Source organism: Alligator mississippiensis, chromosome 4, assembly GCF_030867095.1.
Source record: "Alligator mississippiensis isolate rAllMis1 chromosome 4, rAllMis1, whole genome shotgun sequence".
Taxonomy (NCBI): Eukaryota; Metazoa; Chordata; order Crocodylia; family Alligatoridae; genus Alligator; species Alligator mississippiensis.
The window spans coordinates 75,976,567-75,989,337 of record NC_081827.1 but is presented as its reverse complement, the minus strand read 5'-3'; the positions used below and the strand labels follow the sequence as shown (position 1 = coordinate 75,989,337).

At 39.9% G+C, this 12,771-nt stretch overlaps 1 protein-coding gene across 4 annotated transcripts in view; it reads right to left on the bottom strand.

Annotated features, from left to right (window-relative positions):
• NAV3 (neuron navigator 3) overlaps positions 1-12,771 on the bottom strand; it is an 878,534-nt gene that overhangs the window by 372,368 nt on the left and 493,395 nt on the right. For 3 of the 4 annotated variants that reach the window (XM_059726111.1, XM_059726112.1, XM_059726113.1), the window contains exon 1: positions 4,307-4,912. The exons of the other annotated variant lie outside the window; for it this stretch is intronic. In XM_059726111.1, the coding sequence (XP_059582094.1) occupies positions 4,307-4,549 (243 nt within the window). In that variant the 5' untranslated portion in view covers positions 4,550-4,912. Of the gene's footprint in view, positions 1-4,306; positions 4,913-12,771 lie in introns of those variants that run through there. 4 annotated transcript variants of the gene reach the window in all.

The following is a 12,771-nucleotide window of genomic DNA, read 5'->3' as shown; positions in this document are numbered from 1 at the left end:
CTTAGGTGACAAATACAGAGCAAAATTATGAGCACTCTTGGAGCATTCTCATCTAAAAATCTATGTTCAAAATATATAATCAGCAAAAACCGCATGGTTCAATCATTTCAAATAACAAATAAGCTAATAAAGAGACTACTTACCACAAACAGTTTGCCTAAGTCCCAACTGGTGAAAAACAAAAACAATATAACCTCAAATACATTTTCAACCCAGTGGTCTACAGCCGAAGAGTTACTTTCCTTTTAAAAAGAAAAAAAAAGCAGCATACTTTATTTAGGAACTTCAAACTCTATCATGTCCACAAAACAATTCAACATGTGCAAGCACGCAGAACCCAGCAAGGAAGGAGGATCATCTAGGGAGCATTGAACTGATTTCTGCAGCTGTGTACCTAGCTAGTCCTGGCAATGCAATAACGTGAAAGTGCCAACAGTAGTGTCAGAAGTCTCTAAAAATCAGGTGTGGTGTACATGAAGGCCACAGTGGAAACAGCTGGGTGGCAGTGACCTACTGTATTGCTATGTGTAAATCCAAATATATTTTGGAATTATTAGCATTTATAACAACAGAATATAAAATGGAGAATATATATGTGCAATCTAAGACAGTAAGTGACCAGTGTTGCATTTTGAATGTACTACAATGCACAGCTAAAGTTTGAAACACAGCAGCTAAGGGTAAATGTTAACCATATGATTAATTCATATGTTTCTTTGTCTTTTTATTGATATATATTCATCGTTTCCCCCTCAAAAATCAGAGCAGCCCTATATCCAATTATATACCATAAGCACACAAACTCTATACTGTATAAGCAGATTTGACTCTTGTTTGGAAACCGTGACTAGGTATTCATTACATTTTGAATAAAAGACCTTTTTTATCTGATCACTGTTATAATGGAAACAATCCTAAAGTACAGCACTGTACACCACAGAGCCATGCAGGAATATCATATGTTTGATTAATATGTTTGCTAACCAAGAAAATCAACCAAAATTCTATTGAAAACAGCACTCAAAAATGGTCAAGCTTTGGGATGGCGCCACATCATAAAATGCGGAATTTACAGCTGCCCACAGCAAACATGAAAGGACATTAACCCTAATAATTCACTGAAAATATGTACTTAGCTGCACCTTTGAAGTAACCTAACCATGTTACTGAGGTTACCAAAGCAGGGGTCCTGAAGGATCCTGAAACAGGTTTTTTTAACCATCACCATCCCACTGATATCTCCACATATTTTGGCAAAATGACTTTTCTGGGCAGACCAAAATTGTGAAAGGGAAATACATCAGAACACATTAAATGAAACAAATATGGCTTATATTTTCCAACTAAAGACAGGGTCAAAAGATCCTTATTTAGGTACCTGAATAAAATTGGCCTGGTTTTCAGAAATGCTTAGCACTTGCATACCTCACTAACTTTCACAATTTTTATATAGCATCCCTTCACTTTGGTGGGAGCTCTGGACACTTCATGGACATAGACTACAGAAGACAGTGGGAGATATGGGTGCATAGCATATCTGAAAATTAAACCTGTAAGTGATCAAAACCTCTGAAAAATCCAGCCAATTTTGTTCTTAGTATGTATTTTGCCCCTAACTTTACATTAAGTGAGCGTGTCTACATGAGACACTTTACTCGTGATTAGAGCTCATTACTGCACAGTAAGCATCACTGTCTACACATGTGGACACTTACCTTTCAGTAATTTGCTCTAATTGTATTTAAATTTGCTACCTGTAAATATAAATAGCAAATTTACTCCCAAGTACTTACTGCACAGTATGGCACATGTAGACAGCCAACCAGGAGCAAACGTGCTCCCAGTCAGCCAGGCAACATGGGGTGGGAGATTGCTCCCTGACCCTAGGCGCTGCTTGCTGCTGGGGCAGGCTCCACCACCAGAGCCCCAGCAGAGACAATGTTCTTCTGCCCTGGCAGCAGGGAGCTTCCAGCCCCCACTTTGCAACTGGGGAGTGGGGTCTGGGAACTCCCTGCTGCCAGGGCAAGGGGACATTGTCCCTGCCCAGGCTCTGGTGGCAGACTCCACCCTGGCAGCAGGCAGCTCCCAGGGGCAGGAAGCAATGTCACAAACCCCACCAGGAGACAGCCCATGAACTAGCACCCAGCCTAGAGCTCCCCCTGGCTGCTGCAAGGGGATGGTGCAGGGCCGGCGGGGGCAAGAGCAGACTGCTGTCATGAGCAGTAAACCTGCACCCATGTCCCTGCATGTGTAGATGCCTGCTGGGGGTGGGTTTACTCAAGAGTAAATTGCTCTAACGTAAACCCACCATGGAGTATTTGCATGTATAGATGTGAACATGTAGGCTGTGCCCAGTGTGAACATGCAGACTGTACACTTTTGAGAGCTGGATTTTCAAAGGACTGGGAACCTAAAAATGTCCATTATAGATCAGCGCGAGCTGTTGGCTAATGAGTTCCCTTGAAAACCTGGCTCTAGAAACATAAGAATTGCCAAACGAAAGAATAAAAGGGACTGCCAGACTGGATTAGGGCCATGCTCACATCCTGCCTTCAGTAATGCTCTGCACCACATGCTTCAAGGGGAGGTACAAGAACCTCCTGGCAGGCAGACCAGAGATAACCCCCTATGGATGTCTCTAATATTGAGTGATATAAATCCCTATGGATATGGGTACTTGAACTTGAAAGCTACTTTCTGAAAATAGTAACTGGCAGAACTGAAACACTTTTCCCCATGGTAACTGCAAAAGCACAATATTAAAAAAGTACTCTCAACACTTCCTCAATTTATCAAAACCGGTAACTAGGCACGAATCTATTATATTTATGGGGTATTAACTGAACTCTAGTTGTGTTCTGAAAAGCCTCACTAATATTAAACTTCAAAATACAATCACTTAAGGGGAAAAGATAACAACTTTAGACTACTCTATTCATTAGAGGGTGGGAATAATAGGGGTTTTTTGCACTTCAAGTGTAGGAGGGGCAGAGAACCCCAAGACAGACAGAAAGTGAGGCACAAAGAAGTGAAGGCATCAGCTCAAAACCCCATAGGAAGTCTGTGGCAAAGCCAGGAATGGAACCCAAATCTTCAAACTCTCAATCCTATCCTTTAACCACAAAACCAATCTTCTTTTCCAAGGGAGAGCAGTCCCACACTCACAAACTAATGACAGTAAGGTACATGCATTTTGTGTTTGTGTGATGCCACCACTGACTACAAATTTCCTTAGCATTAAAACAAAGTCATTATGAATATTAATTGAATTGCAGTGAGATAATCAATGAACACAAATCAAAAGTGCTAAAAAAGGGACAGGAAAGTAAGTTTGCAAAATACTTCTCCCTTTATTTCATATATGGAAGGCAGGGCAAGGTAGCACCTTAGAGACTGGCTGGTTCAGAGACATAAGCTCTTCTAGGGGACAAATTACATTATACAAATTCCTCACAGACTGAAGCTGAAGGATCCACAGAACTACACACTACAGGCAAAAAGGGATTCAGTGGCATGACTGTCGCCAAGACAGAATACATTTAAACTATTACAAAAAGATTACTGATGCTTAAAACAGCAATGTGTCAATTACCAGGTAAGCATCAATCTTTAAAAAACAAACAAAATCTCACAAGGTTTTAAAACCATAGCAGCCTATGCCAGATGAATATGATTTGTTTTAATTGAAATCAAAATGAATCAGAACACATTCAAGCTATCAGAAAGGCAAACAGGAGCAGGCTGTTTCACAGAGGTGAAAAAGATAGGTACTCTCCATTCAGGTTCATTTTTTCTGGTTCAACTTTTCTGGAGCAAGTCTAACCAGATTATTTGAAAAGTGAAAAGAAGAGTCAAAGAGTTGATTTTATTTTAAAAATCCCTTCCCTTTGGGAATAGGTGTGGGTGTGAGAGCACTGCAATAAAACTAGAAGCAGCCAAGTTTCAATATTTTTGTAAGTCCTGTCATGTCATAGTTCTGTTTATCTGAGCTGCAGTGTGATTTTTATCACAGTGTAATATGACTCACCCTTATCAAAAAGTTTTCACTCCATCAGTTATCAAAATGTGCTTTCAAAACCCAGAGCATATATCCAAACTGCAAGAACAGGCAAAACAAACTTGAAATACTTGCTATGTGAATGTATAACAGATAAAGAAAAAAAACAGTCATCTACCAAAACTGCTTCATGGTTTTACACATGTAGTCCATATCCATCAGGCTGGTGCTTAAAGGCTTATATCAGGTTTTGCATAAGTAAATCAGCATTTTACAAGTTCAGATCTGCTAGTAAAGTACAAAACTAACCTTGCTATCCTCGATCTCCTTGCTCTTTCCTTGCAGCGTTTTCTTCTCTTCAAAATTACAGGTTGACTTTAATGTAAGCTGACAAGAAAGCATGGAACTCTCTGCCCCAGTAAGCTCCAAAGAATTTGATGAATATTGCTGTGACCCAGTCGTGCCAAGATTTGGCATTGGAAGGGCTGTATGAACAGGCTTTGACCCTACAGCCGGCTGTCTTAGCTTTGAGGCAACCCCAAGTACAGGCATGGCTTTTATAAAAGTATCTTCTTTCTGCCAAAAAAAATGTTTCTGACCTCAGTCTGGTAGATTCCAGCTTCAGTAATTCCAGAACAAATACTTTAAACAAAAGTAGCAGTCATCTTTTAAAAAGCTTCTTAAAAATAATAGTATTAAAACTTTCATGAAGAGGTAAAACTTTCCTTCATCTCTCTGCTTCTCCTTCATACACACACACAAACACGCACGCTCTGCTTAGTCAGCCAGTGACTGTAAGACTAAACACTCCTCTGGGGCGTGAACTTATCATGAAGGTAACTGTCACAAAACTGCCTGTCTGGGATTAAAGAACTGGTAAATTGGCTTTTTCTTCTCCTGAAAGCCTTTCAATTCTGTGCTTTCAGTGAAAGAAATGAGGGAGAGACAGAGACAGAAAGACAGAAGGGGGGGGGAAGAAATCTCCTTATAGTCCAACTGTCAAAACAGTACCAAGACCACAACAGTGGAAACACAGACTTCTTCCGGACTACATAAATAGCCAGCCCACATTTAAAACAAAAAAACAAAAAAACAAAAAACCCCACTCTTTTGGGGGTTAAAAAAAACTGAATCTGAGTAGAGTCCAAAGCAAACATCTGTTAGAAGAGTTTTTAGTCAGAAACAACCTCAATGATGAAGCTGTTTGTCTGATTCCTGGCTATTTTTCATTTCTGACAGTCATAAGCAATGGTGTTCCAGTCCCTGTTCATCCCGTAAAATCAGGTTAAAATCGTGGAGAAGCATGGCTAACAACAGATGCTAAATCACAGTGTGGGTAACATCTGCCTCTGCTGTGAAAAATCCATTCAAAAACAAAGGGGCAGGATATAGGAAAATAACAAACATTGTTATGAGTTCTAGTCAATACCATTTTTTTCAATGTTTTATTTTGTTGAAATCATTGTTTCGGTTTTAACACTTCCCCTTCTAAAACAGTTTAAAGCTCCAAAAAGTCCATGTCCAAATGAAAATTTCTGTTAATTAGTCTTTAAACCATTCTAATCTACTGATATCAAACTCTTTGACTTTGGAAATAGAAGACTGAGAGAGATGCAGCAAACTATAAAATCAGTCAGAGCAAACTATATAAGTTTGTAAGCAGGGACATATAGAGTTTATGTTACTCAGAGAATTAAAAGAAAAAAAAAAGTAAAGTCCGCCAAGCCTTCAAAACAGGGAAAACCCCTTAAAATGAGATTGATGTCAGAAAAAATAGTGCCTGAATAGAAATGGCACTCCAACAAACATGTTTTTAATGTAAAATCATATCAGCTGCCCATATGGACCATCATAAGTTTTGCCACATTTTGCTTTTGTTCTCTCTAGAACTGACAAGGTTATGGGGGGGCAGGGGGGGGGAAGGGGGGGACCTGGATCTTATTCTAATACTCTAGCATCATAGACAGAAACATTAACTATATCTCACCCACACATTTATTTAGCAAAAAATAATTAAAGCTTTAATTAAAATATTAAAGCACTACCTTTTTCTTCATTTAATCATGAAGTTGGGCTAAAAGTCAACTCTCTTCACTCTTGACGGATGACGCCTGACTAAGGGAGGTTTGAGTCTTCTGTAATGACACAGAAGACCCACTGTGAATTTGGTTAGACTTGGAAACTCCAGGATGAGAGACAGACATTACACATAAACTGGTTTAAATGATCATACATTGGTTTAAACCTGTAACAGAACATAAGTTCACTGCACATAAACCAGTTTCAAAATGGCTGAATCTGGCCTAAGATAAACCTGGTCGAACGTAGTATCAGACTTAACTGATTTGGGTCAAACCGGTTTATGCAATGTCTGTCCCAGACCCCTTCCTGGTTTAAGTTAAACCAGAGTCTCCCAGCATCCCAGATACTTTGCAGTCCTGGGCTGGGCTGTCTGCTCCAGAGAACAGGGCTGGCCCTGCCCCTCTGCTCCCTAACCAGAGGCTGCAGGCATAGCAGTGTCTGCCTTGCTTCCCTCTGTCCCACCTCCCTTTGCTGCTTGCTGGTCAAGCAGGGATCCCGCCCCTGCCCCCCACTCCCATCTCCCACAGCATGAAACCCAGCCCCACTAATCCTAGGCATGTGGTATGCTAGCTAATGCTGAGAGGTGTCTGTGTGTGTGTCTCCAATTTCACTGGACCAGGCAGACAGAACAGAGCTTTTTTGGAGCCAATCAACAGGTCAGCTGGTTATTTCCCTCCATTCCTTCCTTGGAAAAAGCTGTTTAAGAAGAGCTTGGACTAATGAGAGAGGCTTTTGTTTTGTTGATAGGCTGATAAACGCTGTGTTATCAGCCCCCTACTCGCTTCCTCACCTGTCAGGTTTGCAGACAGTATGAAGAAGAAGGGAGAGGGAGATTAAAAAGCTCAGTATTATCAACAGATGCATACACCGCACCCCCCACACCCACTTTGCCTCAGAATGCTAGCCCAGGGCTGGCACCTAGCAACACTCCTGTCCCTTGAGCAGCAAGTGGGGAAAAGCCTCAGAGGGTGCAGGCAGGGTGGGGTTTACACCCCTCCCAAATCCAAGCATCCTGCTGGGGCCTGGTCCTGCCCCCTTTCAGCTCAGCACTGTCAAAGGGAAGGGCTGCTCTAGCACCCCCTCCCCTCCGCCCTCCCAGCTTGTAGCCTGAGCCAGGGCAGACGTGTGCCAGCATTTCCTCAGTCCAGAGGGAATGTCTGTACAGATGCAAACCAGCTCAATCTAGGCAGGTTAGACTAACCTGCAAAGATTGAATGAATTCAGGGTCAGGATTTTGAATGTCTGTCCCTAGCTCAGAGGCTTTTCAGTGGATGCCTCTCAGGCAAAGCAAGTGCTACAAGCTGGTGTGGAAAAATAGCAAACGTGGCAGTACCCTCAATGCAATCTCTTTTGTTTTCTACCATCTCAAAAGTGCTAGCAGATAGGTAGTAGGATAGAGAGCACAAAGAAATATTATGTTTGCATTCTATTTGAATCTGGCTGGAGAACATATACACAGCACCCACTCCAGGTCTTGTGTGGACTACAAGGGAGGAAAACTCCTTGTGTGGTCTACCACTGTCCTGCAGCGTCCTGAAAGCTCTGTATGTATTAAGATTTTAGGATTCTTATGTACAGCTACTAACAGGTACAGCTGTAAAAAAATGAGCATCTTCAAAGCTTGAATTGAACCATATGGGCAACAGGATCTACCCCCAAAGCTTGGAGATAGAAAAATCCCCTTTTCTAATATAAAAGAGAGAGAGAGAAAACTCATTACAATCATGAGGTATATCCACTCTTAAAACAGAATTTACTAAATACATTACTGTTTAAAACTATACCCTTATGTATTGATTACATCTTTTAGGCCTGAATACAAGAGAAAATTCTTGGTACTCCCAGTCTCATTGTGGAACCCACGTTCAAAGTCAGCTGTTGGCTCCGAGTCTGTTGTTTCAAAGTTCAAACTGTTTCAAAGCTCAAATTGTTTCAACTGTTGTTACAAAGTCAACTGTTGTTGCTATTATTATTATTATTATACTGGGGGCAGACAGAGCTCCATTATGATAAGCCTTTTTCAAAACAGAATCAAATATAAAATGCATAAAGTAGGTATAAAACAATTGGAAAGAAGGGGCAAACTGAAGGAGAAATACTACTAAGATCACCTTCACAAATTAACACTGAAGTGGTTCTAAGTCTTAATTTTAAATTCTAAGTAACAGTTACCACAGGAAGGCTGTGAAGGCCAATAGTACAGTTGGGTTCAAAACAGGGATTAGTCAGATTTATTGCAGGATAGGTCTATTGGGGGCTATTAAATGCAACTGTTAGAGATGTAACCTACTAAGGGTGGCTGGGAGGGCATGAAAAGGGACTCTACACAATTCTTGCAGTGTACTAGAAACAGATCTAAGGTCCTGCTTTCCCAGTATCCTATCTCTGCTATTTGCCACCCTCAAAGACAGGACACTGAACAAGAGGGACCGTAGGTCTGACAATACAGCAAATATTATGTACTTAGAAAAACAGAACTGCAAAGAGGCTCCTAGGCCAGAGCCCACTCCCTTGCACGAAGGTGTAATTGGCTATTTCAGCATCCTAGGCCATAAAGCCAGAGAGTGGGGTGGGGAGGGTGACAAGCCTGATGCTCCCCACACCCTGACTACTGCCACCTTGTGGGGTCTCTACAAATCAGCTGTGCAGCCATTCTAGCACCCAGTCTAAATTAGCACCCAGGCTAGTGCCCTGCTCATGTCACCCTAGTTACTCTACTGCCCCCACATTTGCAGACAGCCATTAACCAAAGAAATCACCAAAATCACCACTTCAAACCCTCACCCACAACTACTAGCAACATTTTCTGAAACAACATATACAAGCCACAGGTGAAAGCAGAGATGAGAGGACTGCAAATACCCTGATACCACAATGGGGAAGCAGGAATTGAATGTATGCTTATGTCCTTCGGGGTTAAACAAATAGCAACATGAAGAAATACATGAAATGTATGGGCTAGTTTGAGGCAAGTGTTTTGTGCACACAGGACAGAACAGTGGAAGCTTGGGCTTGTGGGAAACATGGAAAAACAAGTCATAGGAAAAGATAGCATTGCTGGTAGAGCCACAGAGAGGAGGCACCACAATAAGAAACCACAGTGTGGGGCTAAGTTGACCAAAACCCTTAAAATTAAGGTAACAAACATTTGTGTTGGATGAAATAGAGAGAAACTAGAATGGAGGAACTCAAAGAAAGGAATAACATGGTTACATACCGGACCATAAATTCAGTCTTAGCCACAGTTCTCTCAGGAGCCTTACAAAGAAAGGCAGAAGGAAGAAGGGCAAAGCGATTGTCAACAAAAAGTGTGAGAAAGAGTTTGCCAAAAATCAAAAGAAGTAATAGTCTAGATAACATTTTAGAAGTGTAGAAAAAGGGAAATTACATATCTTAGAGACAAGAACTGGTAGAAGAACTGGCAAGGCTTGTACAGTCCAGTAAAATATACAATTCAAGTATGACACAAAGTTACAAGAGCGAGTGACATAAATGATAGCATTATCAACACTGATGAAGAAAATGGGGGTTCTGGTGAAGCAGAGAAGGATGGTTCTTAAAATAATTAATAATAATAATAATAATAATAATAATAATTAAAAACCTGCTTATATAGATACCTAAAAGCATTAAATAACCAATATGACTTTTATACTTACTACATTTAAATACATTTACACTTAAGAGCTTTTGTACACCTCAAAATAGTGTAATATACTAATTTAAATTTTGCTATGTCATAAAGTAGCTGAACAACAGAGTAAGCACTTGTGTGAAATTTAAGTAATTTTGTAAGGAATGTATAGAAACATCTGGTTATCTGAGCATTGGATTATGTTTAGGGTGTTTTTCTCCTTTCAAGATTTAACAGGAAAAACATGCAGGAAAACTAGGAGGAACATCTTTTCCACTTGATCTGTAGGCCAAGATCTTATGCCTTATTTTTACTCTCCCAGTGGCTCATTCCACTGTTGATGGGGAAGTCTGGAAAAAGAGTCTGGTTCTAGGGTGACGGCAGCTGTTGAAATCATAAGAATAGGCGGTGGGAATAATGTATGGGATAATTTGGAGGAGTACAGGCATATCCAAATTAAGGAGATGAAAGCTTTACACTTCTGACCAGATAGTTTTACACTGTATTTGTTATTTCTGAAGCATTCAATTTTTGGTCAATAAAGGTGAATAAGAGGTGCTATTCAGATTCTTGAGGACTTCAGCTTCTATATGCCAATCTGACCACCTATGTGCTGATAAGCGAACCCTTTGCTTTCTGACTTTCAATATACAAACCACCCTTTATGGAAAAGAAAAAGGTTGTTCAGTTTTTTCAAAGGTTATGTGCCATTTTTGCATGAAAATGGGATAAATTATACTATGACTATGATCCTAACATAACATTGTAATATCATCAGTGTTGCAACAGTAGTCATAATGTGCCAACCATATCTATACAGCAAGAGACAGTTCCCACCTTCATATCATGTATAGTCTAATGGTAGATACAATGATCAACAGGCAGGTGATAAAGTCTCAGAGAGTTATGTAAGAAACACATACCATGTAACACATTGCCCTACTATGTATAACACTGTTCCTCCACCCACCAAAATCCCGTTCCCCAAGTCAAATTCTATGTACTTTGATCCTCACCATTTTCTCTTAGTAACCAATCCTTTCCATTTCCTCCTTTCAATCACTGGCAAATTCGTCCTGCCAGCATTCTTTGTTTCTCCTAGTTAATCCCTCACAGCAGAGGACTATAGTAAATGTTTCCTTTCCCTCCACATTATATCTGATGTTAGAGATTTTAGTGTTGTGAAGGTCTTTCCTATTCTCCACCCTCAGTCCTCAGTTAGACAAACTGCTTGTATGAATAGATAATTGGCAATGTCTCTCAGACGACAGGAAATGGTAGGACAGGGAACACCTGCTTCAACATCGTTGCCAAGAGATCTGTTTGTTCCTTTTGCCCTAAGATCTTCCACAAGGAAGTTATTGCAAGTGTTTAGACTCGAAACATCTAGATGTCTGGGGTCTAGAAAATGTCCTCTCTTATCCTTGGTTGCTCCCCCACCTCACTCTACTAGCACAACAGCTAAAGTCACTGCTGCTTCCAGCTTCAATTGGGCTATAGTCTTACTCCTGAAAGGTTTTGGATAGGTTGGTATGCTAAATATTTAATACATGCTATTATAAGCAAGATTCACATTTTTCTCCTGCTGTAAACAGCTGAATAAATCTAGTGGTGGGAAGCAATTTTAATCCTTTTTAAAAGGGAAGCAGAATATTAATATATTAAAAGCTACCTGAAAGAGTTGCATCCTGCTATTGGTAAGAAATTCAGGTAAACTCAGCTCAGACTTTTAACTTATGGTGAGTTAAGATAATAGAATAGACAATAATTAAAGCCTCTAGCTGATTCAATATAAAAATATGATTAATAACTTGGGCAATAGTAAGATGCAAATCTTCAGTCTTTGAATTAAATACCAGTTGTGATCACAAAATCATCCTATTGTGTTTCTTTTTACAAAAATCAAATGTGGATTTATTCTTTAAAACTAAAGAAATGAATGGATAACCAAACCATAGATACAGGCATAGAAAAAGATTCATCATGCTTCCTAAAGAAAATCCTTCTGCTTTGGTAGCATGTGCGAAAAACAGATTCTTGGAAGCAGGGCCTTTTAAATGTACTCTGTTTTTCAAAGAATAATCCAACCCTTGAAGACTCAATTGGGAGCTAATGCTTTTGAAAGTGTTAATTAATTGGAAAAGAAAAGACCAGATTTTATTCTAAATTCTTACTTTACGCTTCTAGTACCTTTCAAACTGAAGATTTCAAAACTCTTTATGTATAATTTATCATCAATGTCCCCACAAAGTAGGTAAAATATTAAATAGCCAGTTTCCATTTATAATCAAAGGGTTAAGTGATTTTCCCAGGGCTACTCCGTTGTGTCCATGGATTAGTACCCCTTCTGCGGAAGAGGGTTTTTAGCTTCTTACTTAGCAGAAACATACAAATCTGTGTTAGTTAAAAAGCAAGCTATTCCAGTCACTAATAATTATTTCTCTGTTAACGTGTACTGCACTTCATCATTTAAGTGTTTAGTTTAAAATAATCAAGATTAAACACAATAGGATTGAGAAACTTAAACAAAACTGCTAGAACAGCGAGTGCAGACTAACAGTAATTACATACACAATACAAGTATTTATACATTGACCTAGTGACTAGACCATATGGACAGCTGGTAAAACTTAATGAAAGCAGCAGTTTCTGTTTTCAGGTGGAGGAAAAGGGGTGGGGGAAGGAAATAATTCATTTCTTCCTTCCAAAATACATGCAGCATATGAAAAATGTCTCAGAAAGCTGTTGCTATCCTAGCCAATGATGAAGCAAATCTCAAGAGATTGTAGACACTCAACATAAACTGGTCTAAATTATTATTCAAAACTTATCTTAAGATCTGAAGTCTTCCTTCCTTCCTTCCAACCTTTCTTGTCCAATGGTCTCTTGGATCTTTTGCCTGACCTTTAGTAAACACATTGGCCTCCCTAACGTCCTTTTCCTGACCTCCCAAAGATACTGTTTACCTTTCATCTTGTGATCCCCAACCAATTCCCTACCTCTGAAGAGCCCTTCAGGCCTTGGGTCCTGTTTGCTTGGCTTTGACAGCCTGCTGACT